The following is an 18,109-nucleotide window of genomic DNA, read 5'->3' on the forward strand; positions in this document are numbered from 1 at the left end:
ATGTGAGTGCAAAGTAACTAATGTTCTACCAATAAAATAATGATTGATTTATAATGAAAGTAGAAATTAATGGAGGTTTGAGAATACAATTGTATTTGTTATTGAAGAACAATATAATATTGTTCATGAAGCATTCAACTCAATGAGTGTGGTATATGTGTTGTGTATAAGAATTTACAAATGTATGTAGGTGTATAACAAAGATTTTGATCTTATTCATTGTCGTTGCTCTTTGGCCTCCATTATGGTCTTCTCTTGTTGCTCCCCACTCATTTCGGCCTCATCATCTTGCTAATTCCACTCATTGCCATCAATAAAGACCTAAATGCATTACAATAGGTAAAGAAAAAAAAACTTTCTTATTATTTATATTTATTTTAAAAAAAATTCTTACTCAACACTTTAGTGCAATATTCAAAAATCAACACTATGACAAGTCAAGTAACTTCATAAATAATTTATTAATCTTTATTAACTCAAGTAGCGTAGTTATCAAGTAATTGAATCTTGATTAGGTCAACAACGAAAAGGTAAATTTAGAAATAATATAAATAACCAATCCAGGTAAGACTTTAAATAGGCTAACATTTATTATAATTGACAAAGATTCGAACTGACATAATTGTTGTAGTATTTTGTACATGTACAATTCAATCAAACCGAGAACATCTAAGCTTATAAGAAACTGACAATCCAAAAGACTCGAATGTCTGAAGTCTAATAAGACCATTTGGTTTTATAAAAACGTGTAATATTCATCTATTCAAAATTCATAGGACTTTATTAAACAAAACAATATCATGCATTATTAGTTGAATATCTCAAACTAGGTATTCTAATTATAATGTGTCGAATATCTATAATATTTTAACCTAAGTATATACATAAATCTTCAAAGTTTGAAAGCTAATATTACAAAATATAAAAATGTTATGACCTATTTAAGATGAAATTTATCATAAATAAGATTTTATTTCAATATTTTACACAACTCTCCATGTTTAAGTGAAAATAAAAACTATTAAACTGACAAAGTTAAAAAGTTTTGTATGTATATAAAATTACATTTTATTACTAAGATGCTAGAAAATAATAATTTTAGAAACTAATTTATTAATTTAAAAATAATGTTTTTTTTCTTGCCTAAAATGTTTAGACAAAAGATCAATATGACATTATTTTCGTTCAAGACTGTACATCCAACCATCTTTAGTTAATTATTAAAAAAATTGTAAATAATAATTTTCTCGATAAACTTAACCTAATTTGGTGGCGGTTATGCAAGTTGTTTACTTATTTTAAGATCTAAGAAGATAAAATTGAAAATCATATATTTGTGTCTGTGATAGTTTCATTTATCACATGAGGTGTGAGTGTGAAGAGCGTATCAGACTAGCAGAGGAGGAAGAGATAGTGAAGAAGAAAGTGTAGTGGCGTGGAAATGTCGAAGAAAGGAGGAAGTGGCGCTTCGTTCCAAAAGGACGTGCCATGGCGAGCGTCTTCTTCAACCGCGAAACCCCTCCCCAAAATTCACCTCTCTCCACTTCTTCGCGTTTCCCAAACACCCGTCACGGATTACGCCGTCTCCGTCATGAGGGTCTCTCTCACTCTCTTTCTTTGTTTTTTCACTTCTCGTCGTTGCGTTTCAATAACCCTTTATTCATATTTTTGGGAATTGCTGTGATTTCTCAGCATCCAGACCCTATAGGGAGTGGATTGGGTGATGAGGCCATAGTGGAAGCAGCTGGTCCCGACTGCCTCGTACCTGGTCAGAAAATGCCTCTCCAATTACTTGGCCTTCAGGTTCTCTTCTTTCTCTTCCTCTGCCTCTTCAGCTTTTGCAATCGTTTTAGCTATGCCTAATCTGCTGTTTTTTTGCTTCTTATCACATTCAATTCTTTCCTTTTAACCTTATTGATGATTTTTTTTTTCGGATTTTCAATCACTCCTTTTATAAAGGACTTCCCCAAAAGCAATTGATAGTACAATGTTTCCATATAACTCAACTTAACACATGGATGATGAGTCCTCTATGTAATTCAATTTTGTATTGTGCACTGTTAATCCATATTATACTAGGATCAATTTGCACTGCCACGGGCGGACTGAAAATAGACTTTTTTCTTTTTTGTTTTGAATACCCAATAAATATATTTCTTCACTTTGTTTACCTGGTAACTTAAACAATGTAGTTCAAGTCCCCTTTTTATCCATGTTGAAACACTAGTTATACAAGCTGAATTGTTGAGAAATGATATATGTATAAAGATGTTATGATTAAAAAGAAAGTCTAAAACCATCTCATGAATCAATTAAAGAAGTCAACAGTAGTATAAGTAAATATTGTTTTTCAGATAATTAAACTAAAATTCTATAATACATTGAAAAAAATAATTTATTAGGTACTCAAAATAAAGATCATTCATATTTTAAGAAGTTGAGCCTGAAAAAAAATGTGAATTCAACTACTTGTCTCTCTGAGCATATTTTATTTACTTTTGTCCCCTTGTAAAACATCTAGCTTTTCCCCTTCGTGTGGAATGAAGCTGTGAATGATTGATGGGTAATGCCAGAAAGTACTCGATCAAGCTTCATGCGTCCTTTGGGAAGACAACGAGAAGGACTAATGCGTTGCCTAGATTGACTGTTTTTCACTGATAACATATTAAGTATTAACATTTGGGGATTTGTCCAGAAAGTATTTTGGCTCACCATTGTATATCTTCCTTCAATCAAAATAGCCGCACAGTTAATGCTCTTCTTTGAGTTTTTGAACTCATTACTCTTTGATTTAGTTGTTTTGTTAATGTCATATAGGGGAGTTTGACTGTTGCTTACGGTGCTGAACTAATGGGCTACAATTGATGCATACGCCTTAGAACTTTGAAATACACTTTACAATCATTACCATTTGTCCTATCGGATTCTCTATGTGGTTTGCTCCATAAATGGCATGCTCATCTGCATTATATATCTTAGTTTTTCCTTTAATGTCTTCAATTTTGTTATGATATATTGATAATTACATATTATGTTTGAAAAAGTTTCCTAACATGACAATTTAACAATTTATCTCATAATTACTACTGTATTATATTTATATTTATTGTCTATCAAATGCTCGCCACTAATAACACAGAACTGGCAAGGACATCTATTTCAAATCTATCCATGAAACCAGGATGCTTCTCTTCCATTTCTTTCAAAATAACCAATTTTCTGAGCATGAGCATCAGTTGAAAAACATGTGTTATCAGATATTAATATAGCCAGAATTATTATTTCTTCTTTGTCTTTCCTGCATTTTTTATTCAAAATGTAATAGCAACGTGTCTTTGTTTACTTGAATTGAATTTAACCAATTCCTTTTAATTGGTCTTGGCATGTCAACCACATTCATAGCATTTATCAATCTAGCTCTTTGATGTAATCGTTATTCATTATTTTGTTATTGTGTATTTTATTTTTATTTGAATGTTATCGTAAAATTTTATCGTTTATATATTATTACTTTCTATTTTGTACTATTGTACAGCTATTAAATTGTAATTTATATACTAGTATGGTGTTTAAGATATAGAAAGGGATTTTGTTCTATTAGTGGCAATCTATGATAAGAATATTTCTATTCATTTATTTTTTGAGTTTCCTGTTTAAGTGGATCATATTTATAAAATAGGTCTTTTTCTATAGATATGAAATGCAAATAGAAGTGACGTTGGTGTAATCTGCTCTTGTTTTTTTTAAATCATTTGTTTGTTAATTTTTGTTTTAATAACTATCTTTTTTGTTCTTACTAAATGGGTAAGAAGCGCTGTATATTTGTTCTGTTTTATAATCTAAAAGCATGTTGTTATGTTCACTGATGCCAAGCTTTCTTTCTATTACATTGTGTTTCCATGTGTTTTCCCCCGTTTAGATTATATTTAAAAGTATATCTTTTTCTTTTGGAGTAATGCTCTTTAGAAATATATTGTTTTTGGCATAGAGGTGCAGTTTTAACTTTTGCCTTCTTGTTTGGACAGGTCTGGCCAATCCATGTTGACCTGAAGTTCTTGGAACCAGTTGGGCGAGAACTTAAGATGCTTGGAAAGGTGAAGTTTTTTTTTTTTTTTCATACATGCATAGGAATTTGGCCTTCCTGACGTTAATCTTAATGAGTTGTTTGCATTTGATATTGACGAAATAAGGAATATTTCATATAGATTTAGGTGCATTGCATATTTCTCAATTGATATACTGCATTTGAATAACAAATATGAAAATATATGCCGCCTTGTAATTCTAAAAGTTGAAATGATATTGATTTGCATTGCACCATATGATGTAGGATTTAGAGGGAGATAAAAGTGGGATGAAGTAGCTTGAGTGAAATTGCTTTCTTGTTCAGTATATCAATATATATAAATTGTTAAAGTGGGTACTATTTCTGGGAAATTTAGCTATATGTCCTCTTCTCTTGAAAAAATGCAGAGTCGGTTCAAGCACATTGGCATTGTTTGCTTCCACTGAACTAGTCAGATATGTTATTTACTTGAGATCCTTCAAGACCAAATTCTCCAATGGTCCTTCTTGATCTCTTTCTCTTCACCAGATTAACGACCATATATTCTTCTTTCTAGTGCTTTCCAGGGACCTTTCTTTATGTTCAAACTACCTTAATTTAGATAGTCATATTTGCCTAGGTTTATTTGGTTGTTAATTTATAATTTGTCTGTTTATTGTTTGATTTCCGGGGTTACACGTTTACGTGAGACGTGCTTTTGTAAATATGCGATGAGGTATTATGATTGACGTAGTTGTTATTATGCATGCAGTTCATGGATGATGCCGTTGAACTAATGAACAAATCATTCATAGAGCGTTGATGATACGTGCGTTGCGAAGAAATGAAATAGTTGCAATTTGAATTTTTTTTAAGGAATTAGAAGTATAGACAAGCAGAGTGACTATAACATTTGGCTGATTTTGTATGTAAAAGAAAATTGCAGTGAGATGTTTTTGTTCGGGGTACTTATTCCCAGCCTATTAATGCCAATCAGAAACTATTTCTCCCCTTTCCGCTTTCATTGGTGATGATGAAGTTGCAAAATTTTCGCAGCAATTTAGCTGCGAAGGATGTGAAATAAGCAAATGAAAAGTATGAAAGTGAAGGAGAATGAATATATACAGTCTTAATTAGGCCTGATCCATGATTAGACTTAAGGAGCAGACAGTTTTTTGATTCCAATGAAAAGAAACGAAAGAGCGTGACATGGTTGGTTAGTTTTGCTATAGAATAACCGTGAAGATTGTGGTGGAAGACAACAAGAGAAGGAAAAGAGACGGTGGAATGATTGTTGCAGTGGTGGACATTTCGTCGGTGTATTCCATGCCGGACTCCGTAGATTCATCACCAGGTCCTCTGCTCCACATTCCGAGGTTGTTGTCCCTGTTCATTGTGAGGTGAGACCGAATTCAATCACAATTTCACAAATAGATAAACAAGAATTTGATAATATATAGAGAGATTGATACCTGGCATTTCCAAGAACACCGGAGGACATGGTGAGAAGAGAGATACGATCGGCGGACTTAGGTTCGACGCTGTAGGCTTTCTCGTACTTGACCTCGAGTCCTTCGCCGGACGCAACGAAGAAGGCACCGTTGAGTAAAATGTCACCCTCGGACCTCCAGTTCCAGCCCTTCCACTTGGACTGTTGGGTGTCCACTCGTTTCGTAACCTCCTTGGCGAAGGGGTTTTGGGGTGCCATGTAGCGGTTCCCCTGGCTGTTAATGGTGGGTTCGCCGCTGCCACCGATGGCGTACATCTCCCACTCCGTGAAGTCGTTGTTGACGACGTGGATGTAGCCCCTCCGGCAGCGGGGCATTCTCTGGACCAGCTTCTCCCCGAAGTGGTTGAAGGCGATGGTTACCTGCATGCCGGAGTCTGGGAGGTAGTCGTCGCTGTGGCCCAGGAGCATCACCTCGTTGTGGTGGGAGAGGTAGTTGTTCGAGATGGTTATCCCCGTCGAACCCATCACCGCGTCTATCAGCCCGTCCTTGCACCGCGACAGCGTGCAGTGGTCGATCCATATATCCTTCGCCCCGAATATAGATATTCCATCCCCGTCCGACAATGTCCGGAATCCGTAGTGCTCCGGGCTTGACCGAACGTTCGTGTTCCCTGCACAGCCCAACTCAATTTTTAGCTGTTGGAATCTAACCAGGTATAAAATGCAGGAATCAACCCTAACATTGCTGCTACTACTACTACTATCAAAGAATATAGGTATGATCATTAAAGAAACTTATCCAATCTGATAGCGATGTAATGAGTCCCTACCTACCATTGTTGTGAAAAAATCGGTTTCTCATCCCATGAATAAAAAAAGTATTGATTCCAATATTTACTAAAACAACTACTTTTTTAAAGCTTGTCCAAATATAAAGCAAACCAATCTCCAAATACTTTATAACTTTATACAAAAACCCTCCAAAACAAATATCTATTTATCAAGCCCCAACTACACAAGGATGTCCCAACTGGAAGAAGAAAAAGAAAATTGGTATCATTTTTCACAACCTTCCAATTTGGTGTCATTATTATAATTGTTGTTATTCTCATTGAATCCACAATGTATGATTATGGTGAGGAAAAGAAGAGACCTGAGGGATGACAATGATGGATGTGAATGTTGTGTATGATGACATTGCTTATATACTGCAGAGTAATGCAGCCTCCTCCGACGATGTGCACATCAGCACCGCGTCCATCAATGGTCTTGTAGCTGTTAAAAATCAGCTCCTGGGACAGCTTAATCATCATGTTACTGGGGAAGACGATCCAGAGTGGCTCGTTCTGTATCACAGCGTATCTCAGCGTCCCAGGTTTTGGGTTCACAGGATCCCCGTCAGAGGAATCAGTCACCACGTAAAACTCACCACCTTTCCCTCCCTTTGCATACTGACCAAACCCAATGGCGCAGTCAGCTAGCCTCTGCCGATTGTTGGGCCAGTCTGGGTCACATTTCCAACAATCATCAATGGGGTTTCCCGTTAGACACGAAGACTCATCTCTCTCCGACACTGATAACATCTCCCTTCTTGCAATCGAAGCATTAACCTTCCTACACAACAACAAAACAAGGCTCAAAACTCTATCCCCTATAAAAGGTACAACTAACAATGAAACCTGACCCTTTTTCCAGATCTACTCTATATTCATGTAATATTGTACAAACTAACTACATTATCGAGTTCAACTACGATTATGAGCATAGCATGTAGTATACAGTGTATACATAGTGTGAAGGTATGTATGTACCTATGAACTTCATGGGCAACAGCTTCGGGGTCTGGATGTGCTCCTGGAAGAGTTAGGTTAAGCATTGCCGTTCCAAGTGGTGAAAAAAAACTTAGAAGTGAGAGTAGCAAAATGCAGGTTGTCTGGAGCATTGTTGATGAAAATGGGGTTGCTGTTTTTGGTTGCGCAATGCTCTCAGTTCTGAGTCACTCTGGGAGTTGCTAGTTACTGTACCATGGCAAGTTGTCCAAAAGTGTTAGCTAGTGTTGGTTTAGCCGAATTAATAAGCGGGGAAAGTGAGTGATTGCAATGATAACTAACGAACGAGGTTCAGTGTGAAAAGAAACAGGGATAAACAAACTTTTGTGTATAACTATGGTTATAATTATACGTGGTCGTATTTTAGCATGTTCGGTGGTGGTGAAAAATAATGATTGTAGAGTGGTTCTTTTGATTAATTTATTGATGGAAAAAGGCAAAAAAGGGAGCGGTGAGTGAGAGAAGTAGAAGAAAGGGTCGCGCATTGTCAAGGAATCACCCTGCTCTCGAGGAAATGGTCTCTTCATTTGTTTGCGGGACAGGTAGACACAGACACTGTCACAGTGTCACTGTTCCAAAAAAAAAAAAACTTATCCAATCACCATTCCATAAGGCTATAACATAAACATTAAAGAGAATTTGGATCTCTCTTGTTTTCCTTTTTCATAGTAAGGTTTTTTCACACACAAACACAAACTAAAAATGTCGTATGAAATTCTTATGAATATACTTGTACTGGATTTTTCGTTAATTCTGAGCGTTAATGGGTGATGAATGCATGGAAGAAGATGAAGTAGGCTTTTGACTTTTGGACCTATACCTACGTATGGGCCGCACAGGTTACGAGGTTTTGGCATGGTTGAAAGCTCAAGCATCCATGTAACAAGGCGCTGATTTTGAATGCAGACACAAATACAAACTTATTTATATTCCTACTTCATCTATTCACGAAACTTTTCAAATTATCTATTCACGAATTATCTTAAATAACCAATATTTTAATTTTTCGCAAGTATTTCTTAATTCATAGTTAAAGATTCATTTCTTTTAAGATATCAAAACTAGTGAAGACTGCTTTTTCTCCCTAGATAAAGTGTGGTAAGGTTTAAACTTTAACTACTTATTTGTCCTTATCGTTGTATTATTTTATCTTGAAAATTATTTCCTATAACCTTCAAAAAATTAAAGAATACTTCTTAAAACATCATTCCCAATGTATTAGCTTTAGTTATGACATTAAATTTAAAACTTGGATCCCAGAATGAAAAATGTTTAATTATAATAGATAAGTTATTTCTTAAAATTGTAAGAAATGAAAACAACATATAAAAAGTTAAAAAAGTGTAAGTCTTACAAGAACAATTAAACATATTTAAGCCAAAACTTAATATCTTTAGAAGATCTTAAGATTCAAAGTTGATAAAGTATGTGTATGCAACCAATATGTTTAATGGGACATCAGCATGCTTTAATTTTATATTATAGTTAGTGCGCATAAAAATGCTCTTAATCTTAAAATAAAAAATAGGAGAAATAACTAAAAATATGAATTTATTTTAAGGTCTTGTTAACTAGTTAACTAGTGCCCTAAACTCGTTAAAGATGGTTAATATACACGGTATTTTACAAAATTACATAATTAAGTGTGATATTAACTAAAATTTGACCTAACAACTATTAATGCAATTTTATTTTAATTACAGGACAAAAATGCCCGGTGTACATGTGTGTTTAATATTTTATTTAATACTCATCAATAAAAATATAAAATAAATATATTTTAGTGTTGCAAAAAATTAAATATAACTAAACATAAAAAAGTTTAAATTAACAGAAAAATCAGAAAAAAAAATAGTGTTGAACATCTAAAATTATGAAAAAAAGGAACAATTAAAGTATCAATTTGAATAAAGACTTTAAAAATTTCAAAGGTCCTTGTTTTGTATCAAAAAATTATTGTCTAAAAATTAAAAGGGTATTTTTATCTTTAAAAAATTTGTAAAATGCATTTATACTATCTTAATTAATGTATATAATTATTTCAATTTTCAATATAAAAATAATAATATCAATGTACATTAATAATTCTTTAACCGGTACCTAACGATATTGATTAACATTTTCTTTGATTTTAATTATGTGAAGTAGAGTGAAATATCCCACGTACACTCTTTTTATCACATAAACTTATTTTATTAGTAATAAATTTATTTGAATTTATAAAAACATAAACCATGTATAAGCCAAACTCAATATTTTCTCACAAATTCACTATAATCTATTATCTTCAATATTAAATCAAGCAGTTTCAAACAACTAATACTAAATAAACCCAAAACTAGTAATCATATAACATATCTTTTAATTTGTTAATTCTTAATATTAGAAAATTATTTTTCTTCTTACCATATATTATTAGATCTTATGTCGTTTAAAAATCGAAACTTAAAAATATTTAAATATCTCTTTCACCTTTTGAGATACTTTTTAAGAATAATTTTACGTAACCGCAAGTACAAAATAATGTTGAAAAATATAAAGTTATACTTTATTTTATATTTCTAATATTATTATACTATTGGATTGGAATAACCATTTAATAAACTAATATAATAACAGATATTGGGATTAGATTGGATTTAAAAGTGCTGTATATTAAAGTTGTGAAAGTATCAGTTTTCATGAACTTGGGATAAATTCTGGAAATTCTATTACCCAAATCAATGGGGAATGACATGCAGTGAACTTTTGAGAGTGCATACACTATCTATTCAACCTTTTCTTTTGGTGACATATTATGGCCCCAACATTAAAGAAAAAGGTCAAAAGAAGCCACAAAAGAAAATTGTAAGTTGTATCTATTTAATGTACGTATCTATATGAACTACACACTAATCACACAGTTGCTTTGCAAAGTGTTGTCCTTTTTAATATTATCCCACAAAACCTTTATAAACTGTTGTAGAATGGCTTTTATGGCGCCGGAAAATTGTTGCGAAAGTAAAATAAATATCTGCTGCATATTCCATTCATATATATATTCTTTTCGTCTCTTATATGTAAAGTAGAAAAAAACACCTCTACATCTGCCAGATACAGCTTCTTTATTTTTATATTGTTTTTTTTTTCAGACAGTTTGGTACCCTCTTTAAGTGTGGGCCTTACTCATTTACTAAAATTCAAAATGATGTGTTTTGGTTTTGACAATTAGGTAACTCATTTTGTATTGACGTGTAGATAATAAAATAAAAAACTTCGAGGAAATTGCTTTTTTGTTCTTCATGTACTCGCAATTTTAGTTTTTTTTTTTAAAGTATTTACTTCATAGAATTGATACATTTAAATAATCTTAAATAAGTTTTTCAAATAGAACCTTGCCACGACTGTGAGGTGGATGAAATCAAGAATAAATAAAGAGGAAGACATAACTAAGAGATAAGAATAAAAGTATAAAATCATTTTAAATATAAAAAAAAATACCCAAACAAGATTTTTTTTTTCAACAAAAAAATCCATTTTGAAAAGAATTCCACAAATGACCACGTGCCAATATTATTTTCCAAAATACACCCATTTATGTTTCACGTTGAGAATTTGAATTTTAGGAAACCGAATCTTTTTTGTATGCATATTATCCCACATGACATTTACCTAAATAGTTGCAATTTCAACGTGAGTTGTGATTCCTTGTTTGAATTAGGAAGCCATTAAGGAATATAATTGTTGATGGACAACATACTGACACTTGAAGCAACGTTTATGGTGGTAGTAAAACTCATAATTATATCCTACATTTTCTCTATCACGTTAACATAATTACCACTGATTATCACTAATAACTATTTATATGTTGACCATTACTGTATAAATGATAAGTTGTAAAAGAGAAATACAGTTCAACATGACCGTTAGGATAAAAAAAAAAAAAAGTTAAATATGTTTTTGTCTCTTAACTTTTATAGTAAAATTTAAAATTAGTCTATTTCGAAACTTTAAACTAATTTAGTCTTTTATCTTTTAAAATACGTGGATTTCGTCGTTTTAATCAATTTTTTTTGTTAAGTTTATTTGACATTTTAAGCGCGTTTTATAATAGTATTTGACTTAACATTAAAGCAAAAATGTGTCAAACAGTATAAACAACTTAAATACAATCCTAAAATGCATACGAAACATCAAATAAACCTAAAAAAAATTGATTAAAATGATTAAATCTACATATTTTAAAAGATGAAGAACTAAATTGGTCTAAAATTTCAAAATAGATTAATTCTAAAATTCACTAAAAATAAAAGGACTAAAATTATATTTAATCCTAAAAAAAATTACAGTAAATATGATAATAATTTTAGTACAATAATATTATGACTCTATTTTTTAATTTTTATCTTTTATTTTTTGATATGACCGAGTAATGGTACAGATTGCGAAGATGCAGAGCACTGGTACAGATTGCGACAATTAATGTTGAGCTTTTTGACTTTGTTAGAGTGATGTGGGATCCAGTATATGTGAGACAGTGTAATGAGTAATATCCCCAATTTGAGGCAGGTGAGGGTGAAGATTGTCATTCACAAAAGACGTAATTAATGGCAATTCATTTCATGCGATATGCTGCCATGCATGTATATATGCATCATCAAATTTTCTTTCCAAGTATTCTAATGCATCAGGCATCGAGAGGTTTTCTTTTTTTTTAAATTGATTTTCGATAATATATTTTAATTTTTGAAATTTTATTTTTAAGTATAAATTTATTATATATTTTTATTTCTGAGAATCGACATCTAAAAGTAATTTTTAAGGTGTGATGTTTGTGATTTTATTTAAATGATCAAAGAATATTTTTAGAATTTTAAATCTTTTAGAGATACAGAAGAAATTTTGGAGATGTAGAAAGAAAAACCTGGCATTGATGCACCGATGTAATAAAATGGATCGTTCGGTTGTAGCTATGGGCCTTGCATTGTACAGCGTATTGTGGAGCTATCACATACCACCGGATACTTCTTCCTGCACCTCACTTTTTTCTTTCTGCACCCCTATAAAACATGATATCCTCAACTTAACCCATTAAATTTATATTAAAAGCCCTAAATCATATACATCACCATTCTCCTTCTCTTTCTTCCTGTGCATGTATCCCTGCACCTCCATCCATCTTCAACTTTGCATGAATTTTGAAGGTTTGGATTGATGGTGGTGGAGTTGTTGTACCTCATGTCAATGACGATAATGGGGTGGTGCGTGGAAAAGTGGTTGAGGAAGAATAAAGAGCAAGGAAGGAAAAAATCTAAATGTAGAGAGAAAGGAAAAACACGAACAGCGAGCATAAAGAAAAATGAATGTCTATAAAAATTGACGATTATTTTTCTAACCAATATAATAACTATTTATTATGTCACTTAAAGAAAATAATTGACATAATTGATTTTTTGTATTTACAATTTTAACACCGAATTATTTACTATGACAAGAGACTTATAATCATCAAAATAATAAGACGTCATAAAATCGTAATTTTGCATTAGTGGATTAATAATACTAAAGAGAAATAATTATAAGTAAACAACAATTTTTGTAAAATATTCTATATCGGATAATTTGATTTTTTATTTGATAAGTATTACATTGGATAAAATTAAAGTTTATTGTTATCATATTATGTTACATTCATATCACATTCCGTAATATATTGTTCATCAAAAAGTTTTTAATAAGCTAGACAATATGATTTGACATAATATAGATTTTATTATTCTTGTAATTTTCCTATTTATTCCCACATTTTATTTCTTTGATCTTACTTTTTTTTCATTTTTTAATTATTTCTTTATTTACTTACACATTTACATATGGCGGACCAACGAAGGGATAGGGGAGTCGTGACCCCTAACTTTTTTTGAAAATTTTTTATTTGTTATATGAAATTTGTTTTGTTTTTTATTTTTTAAATTATGTGTAAGAAATTTAAATTTTTGGAATTTTTTAATAAAAGTTTATATTAGGAATTGATAAGAATTAAAATAGGTATCATTTTATTTATTTTATAAAATATAACATTTAATGTTAATAAATAATAAAGCACAAAATTAAATTTAATAAAAAATAAACAAATTTATTAATATATTTTTTATTTTCTCTCTCACTGTTTTTTTGGATTTCTCACACATTGTACCTACTTTAGACTTTTACTTGTTTTGTTTTTTTTTATGAAGAAAAAAAAGAAAGTTGAACACAAATTCATTATTTTGTGCTCTCATTTTTGTATGTTTTATTCTATTATTGAAGAAAAAAGTAATTCTTTTTTTCTCCATCGATAATGAAATATTAGTTTAATAATTAATATTATTTTTTATCTCACAAGCATTTGGTATATTCATTTTTATAAATATAGAAGAAAAAACAATGCACTAAATGTTTTTTAATAACTGGTTTTTAATTGTGACTTGATTATCATATATTTTTCTTTTATTAATTACGTATCACAATTTTTATTTAGATTATGATAAATTATCTTTTAGTCTTTTTTTTTTAAAACATAAGTATATTGATGAAGAAATAAAAGAATAAATTAATTATTTAGAAGTGATAAGGTGGAATCAGATCTCGATAAATAAAAACGGACAACTTGACAAATTAAAAGAAACTTTTCAAGTATTAAAATATTATTTAATAGACGAAAACGAGATCATTTATAAATCTATTCTATCTATTAACATCCTTTTAAATCCATTCTATTTGAATTGGCATTTTTTCCATCATAATTATTGTGAAAAAAAAAACGTTTTTCATAATAAGTCTTGGTCAATTTATTTGCGAAAATGTATGTATAGTTCAAACGAAAAATGAACCACACCTTAAATCGGGTCAAATTCTAACTGTTCAAATGGATTCTGTAGGACTAAGATCGGCTAACCCTTATTTGGAAGAAAATAGAAAAAATCAATCTTTGACAAAAATAGGAAGTCAATTACATTTACTTGATTGATTTTTTTAATCTGTCTCGTCTTATTTTAACTCTTCTTGTTTCTACAACTATATCAGAAAGATAATTTTCTGCAATGAAAATTATCAAAATAAGATTGCAAAATAAAATAGAAGATGAAATTTTTGCTGACAATATGATTATTTACATTGAAAATAAAATATAACTAAAAGTTTTAGTATTGATTCAATTATTATTGAGTTCAATAATCTTACAAATCCATAATTAAATATATAAATTTTAAGTATATTTTAGCACCCTCACAAATATTGAACAAGATCCACCACTATTTATATCTCTCTAATTTTGGCCATACATAATATTAATCTTGATAGTGGCTTGTTAATATGCAAAATAGTAAACTTGACAATAAACAAATTTTATTAAGATAAATTCTAATTTATTATTATGACATTACATTAAAAATTGAACTTTAAACCTAACACAATCTACAAAATTAATTTAAGAATTTAGATTTTTATTTATTTATATATTATAAATTAGTCTTATTTTCGATCATTATAACACTTTGGACCTCTTTCAAAATTTTGTGTTCTTAATATCCGTTTCCATGTATAAAATTATTAACAAAAGAAATCAAATTACTTATTTTAAAAGTTCAAAAGCCATAATTCCACTAAATTTAAATTAGATAAGCCAAATGACCAATTATAACTGTTCTTTCTCGGTCAACAAAATTTATAATCCCAAAAATGTCAAAAAAATACAGGAAAAATCAATTGAAAATACTTATTCGTTTTTATGCGCTTCCACTCGGGAAAACGCTTATTTTACATAAAAAGAATGAAGCAGACCAATGTAAAATGAATAATAAAGAAAAAGAAAAAAAAAAATAGAGCAATGCTGAAACTAATAGAGAGGCTTCTTTGAAAGGTAGAGCTGTAGGTTCCTCTGATTTAGAGGCTGTAGTGGCCTTGCATTCCCTGGAGCATACTGTGGGAGAGAGTACATAACAAAGATTAATTCAAGATGAAGTTCAAGGAATAAAAACTTAATTATGAATTAGGGTTTATTTTACTCAGAAGAAGAAATTTACTTACAGGTTTAAGTACAGTATCCTTCAGTAACTCCACTTGTCTTCTTGAAACACTTCTTATCTAATGAAATTAGGTCAAAATGCAGAATAATTAGAAGGTGTTAAAGCATTATATACGTACATATGAACTTAATTATGAATAAGAAGGATAATGTATAGAAAAAGGTATATTTATGTATACCTTCTTATCAATGGTCCAAATAATGCCTTCGGTGCAAGGTGGTGCAGTGAGTGATCCTATGTATCTGTAGAACATCTTACCACTCATAATCTCTGAGGGATCAATTTCTCCGATACTTTCCTCTTCATTTTCTTTAGGAATGTCCCCTAGGTATTGTTCCACCTGAAAGTAATGTATAAATATATTATCCATGCAACATAGCATATACTTTTGCTCTTCGTTAATCAATCGTAAATATTTTTGCACGTACGTACCTTAGAGAGCAATGGATCAGGAGAACCATACTTGTACAAAACACCAACAACAGCAGTTTTGTTTGTTCCATCAGGCTGTGGGCTAACATGCACCATGTGCAACTCCAAGTCATACCTACTCATAGTAAACACCGAAATCAGAACATAACATCCATCAAAGTACATATCAAACAACTACAGTAGTACCACTACTGTCTGTAACAGGTACCAAAGAGATGAAGACAAATTTTTTCAAGTAAAACATTAATGATATGACAAGATTGTCTCTCTTTTTCTCTTGACGAAGTCTGAACTAATCATCGTTGGTTAATTATATATGTTCTTGACGAAGTCAGTTTCTACTTCATAAAGCTTTAAAGAAAGACTGTTAAAAAAAAAAAAATATGAAGAATTTAGAGTATTTTTATATTTGAGAAGAAAGAAAACGATAAGAAGCGATTGTGAAGGGAAATTAATTAACCTCCGGCCGTCGATGGTATGTTCGGAGGGCCAGTGCCAATGGATTTGTACGAGGGAAAAAGATGATCCATCTATGTCTATTGAGCCCGCATCCCCTCTCAAATAATCCACCTGCAACCATTGCATTTAAGACTTCAATGACAACGTAAAATTTTAACCAGAAGTCAAATTTAGTATAGGTTTTAAGATAATGGTCGTTGAAGTTACATAACGGAAAACATGACATATTATGTTTTCTGGTATTTAATGCAATATGAGCAACCACCATTAACTACTTACTGCAACATCGTGACCTCTGTTGGAGAGTGTAGCATATTGAGGGTTATAGGTCCAATATTTGAGACCCCATAATTTGGGAATCACTTGCACATCGTTTCTGGACAAATCAATAGGAGATTGCATTTGCCCTGTTTTGCATGCTGCCCATGCTTCTTTAATATCGCCCCAGTGTTGAGGCCCATTTGCACTATCTTCATCGTAACCAAACTCTGCACCATATCAAGAAAACATATTTACAACACCAATATTTATTTTATTTTTTCATTTCTCAATGTCTCTTATGGAGCTTATATGCTGTATTACAATCTTTTAAATGTAATAATTTGCGAAGCTTAGCATAAGATTGGACGTTTCCATATACAATTTTGAAGAAGGTACACTTTTAACCATAAACAAAACTAGCAATAAAATTTACCAGGTTCATCAGGAAGAGCTCTAGTTAATATAGCGGAACATAATAAAATGGATATTAGTGAAATTGCAATCGAAATTCGCTGCATGTTTCAGGACGGTGGAGATTTTTTTTCTTCTTGAGAGAATGCCGAGTGCCACAGAGATTATTAGCTCTTGGATATGTTGTTGATGGAGAGATTTGGTGCATGTGCTTGGGTATTTATACAGTGCCAAGAGTAGAAGAAGTAGAAGAAGTGGTTGTGGATTTGGTCTGGTGGTAATTAATTAAGGAGAAACCTTATTTGAAGTTTTCTTTAATTAATTAATTAATCTTTCTACTTTCAGCTTCTCCAATTTGCCTCTCATTGTTATGCTTGTTAATTTCCTGCTTTGGGTAAAAATCAACAGAATCATTCTACTATCTGATTTTTGTAAGATACAACATGGAATATTTTACGTTGTGAGACAGTGGGAGAAAGCAAGTTCGATTTTCGTTTGTGGTTGACCTAGTTCGATGTTTCACCTTATGGAATTATTGATGTAGAGAGGTACTCTGTAAAAGAATTAAAATAGTAAAGTCGGCTTTGGACATGGTCATAGTGATCGTAACCATTACACTACACTGAGGTGAATGAGTTCGTGAACATTCATTTATGCATAAATTATTATATTTTGAGAAATTTTTTTTACGTCATTCTTAACGGAACTTTTGTCAAACTGTTTGTTAGGTTTACAGAGAGAGTTTCACTTAAATAATACAACACCAATAAAACCTGAATCCAACCACATAAGACATTAACACTATTCTAACAAGACCTTAAAATAATGAATTTATGGATTTTTATTCTTATATACTAGTTTACTTTCTCACTTTTAACGAATGTGAGACTTAAAATCATACTTGAATTCCTAACAATTATTACAAGTTTGTCAAAAAAAACTTTGTTAAAAAATAATTTTTCTTTATATATATATATATATATATATATATATATATATATATATATATATATATATATATATATATAACATGTTGAAGATATCATATTGGTTTTAACGGGTAAATAATGTTGCTGAAGTTGGTATGAATGAAGAAATGTAATTGGGCAAATTTGATATAAGAAAGTTTTGTTAGGTGATTCAGACGCACGTACATAAGCCTTTTTGAAGGTGT

At 31.0% G+C, this 18,109-nt stretch overlaps 3 protein-coding genes and 1 long non-coding RNA gene across 5 annotated transcripts; 2 read left to right on the forward strand and 2 right to left on the reverse strand.

Annotated features, from left to right (window-relative positions):
* The first annotated feature begins 1,313 nt into the window (after positions 1 to 1,313).
* LOC114187192 (uncharacterized) lies at positions 1,314 to 5,056 on the forward strand. Of its 2 annotated transcripts, none has more exons than XM_028075364.2 (4): positions 1,314 to 1,597; positions 1,693 to 1,803; positions 4,026 to 4,094; positions 4,818 to 5,056. In XM_028075364.2, the coding sequence occupies exons 1-4, from the start codon at positions 1,442 to 1,444 to the stop codon at positions 4,866 to 4,868; spliced, it is 387 nt and encodes a 128-aa protein (XP_027931165.1). In that variant the 5' UTR covers positions 1,314 to 1,441; the 3' UTR covers positions 4,869 to 5,056. The 2 variants fall into 2 exon arrangements, with proteins under 2 accessions (XP_027931165.1, XP_027931175.1); XM_028075374.2 differs by having other exon boundaries at positions 4,474 to 4,850.
* Positions 5,057 to 5,134: 78 nt separating this feature from the next.
* On the reverse strand, positions 5,135 to 7,555 carry LOC114187185 (putative pectate lyase 12). The gene is made up of 4 exons (XM_028075352.2): positions 7,307 to 7,555; positions 6,649 to 7,109; positions 5,518 to 6,166; positions 5,135 to 5,431 (listed from the first exon to the last, which is right to left on the reverse strand). The coding sequence occupies exons 1-4, from the start codon at positions 7,435 to 7,437 to the stop codon at positions 5,272 to 5,274; spliced, it is 1,401 nt and encodes a 466-aa protein (XP_027931153.1). The 5' UTR covers positions 7,438 to 7,555; the 3' UTR covers positions 5,135 to 5,271.
* LOC146888988 (uncharacterized) lies at positions 6,281 to 7,693 on the forward strand. The gene is made up of 2 exons (XR_014995067.1): positions 6,281 to 6,548; positions 6,710 to 7,693. It is a non-coding gene; the product is annotated as an uncharacterized LOC146888988 (long non-coding RNA).
* A 7,290-nt stretch (positions 7,694 to 14,983) lies between these two features.
* Positions 14,984 to 17,113, reverse strand: LOC114194983 (carbonic anhydrase Nec1-like). The gene is made up of 7 exons (XM_028085382.2): positions 16,958 to 17,113; positions 16,543 to 16,751; positions 16,265 to 16,374; positions 15,805 to 15,919; positions 15,551 to 15,712; positions 15,374 to 15,430; positions 14,984 to 15,266 (listed from the first exon to the last, which is right to left on the reverse strand). Exons 1-7 carry the CDS (start codon positions 17,040 to 17,042, stop codon positions 15,183 to 15,185), a joined length of 822 nt encoding a protein of 273 aa, XP_027941183.1. The 5' UTR covers positions 17,043 to 17,113; the 3' UTR covers positions 14,984 to 15,182.
* Positions 17,114 to 18,109: the final 996 nt, after the last annotated feature.

The sequence above is a fragment of the Vigna unguiculata genome, chromosome 1 (genome assembly GCF_037176805.1).
Source record: "Vigna unguiculata cultivar grain cowpea cultivar isolate G323 ecotype 2 chromosome 1, ASM3717680v1, whole genome shotgun sequence".
NCBI lineage: Eukaryota > Viridiplantae > Streptophyta > Magnoliopsida > Fabales > Fabaceae > Vigna > Vigna unguiculata.

Bases quoted from the DNA above. Each gene is read 5' to 3' on its own strand.
- LOC114187192 (XM_028075364.2), top strand. From the start codon at position 1,442: ATGTCGAAGAAAGGAGGAAGTGGCGCTTCGTTCCAAAAGGACGTGCCA. The intron at 1,804-4,025 runs GTTCTCTTCTTT...TTGTTTGGACAG, and splicing joins TCCAATTACTTGGCCTTCAG to GTCTGGCCAATCCATGTTGA. The intron at 4,095-4,817 runs GTGAAGTTTTTT...TTATGCATGCAG, and splicing joins AACTTAAGATGCTTGGAAAG to TTCATGGATGATGCCGTTGA.
- LOC114194983 (XM_028085382.2), bottom strand. From the start codon at position 17,042: ATGCAGCGAATTTCGATTGCAATTTCACTAATATCCATTTTATTATGT. The intron at 16,752-16,957 runs GTAAATTTTATT...GATATGGTGCAG, and splicing joins AGCTCTTCCTGATGAACCTG to AGTTTGGTTACGATGAAGAT. The intron at 15,713-15,804 runs GTACGTACGTGC...CATTACTTTCAG, and splicing joins CTGATCCATTGCTCTCTAAG to GTGGAACAATACCTAGGGGA.
- LOC114187185 (XM_028075352.2), bottom strand. From the start codon at position 7,437: ATGCTCCAGACAACCTGCATTTTGCTACTCTCACTTCTAAGTTTTTTT. The intron at 6,167-6,648 runs GTCTCTTCTTTT...TGGGCTGTGCAG, and splicing joins CCATCATTGTCATCCCTCAG to GGAACACGAACGTTCGGTCA. The intron at 5,432-5,517 runs GTATCAATCTCT...CACAATGAACAG, and splicing joins GGTGTTCTTGGAAATGCCAG to GGACAACAACCTCGGAATGT.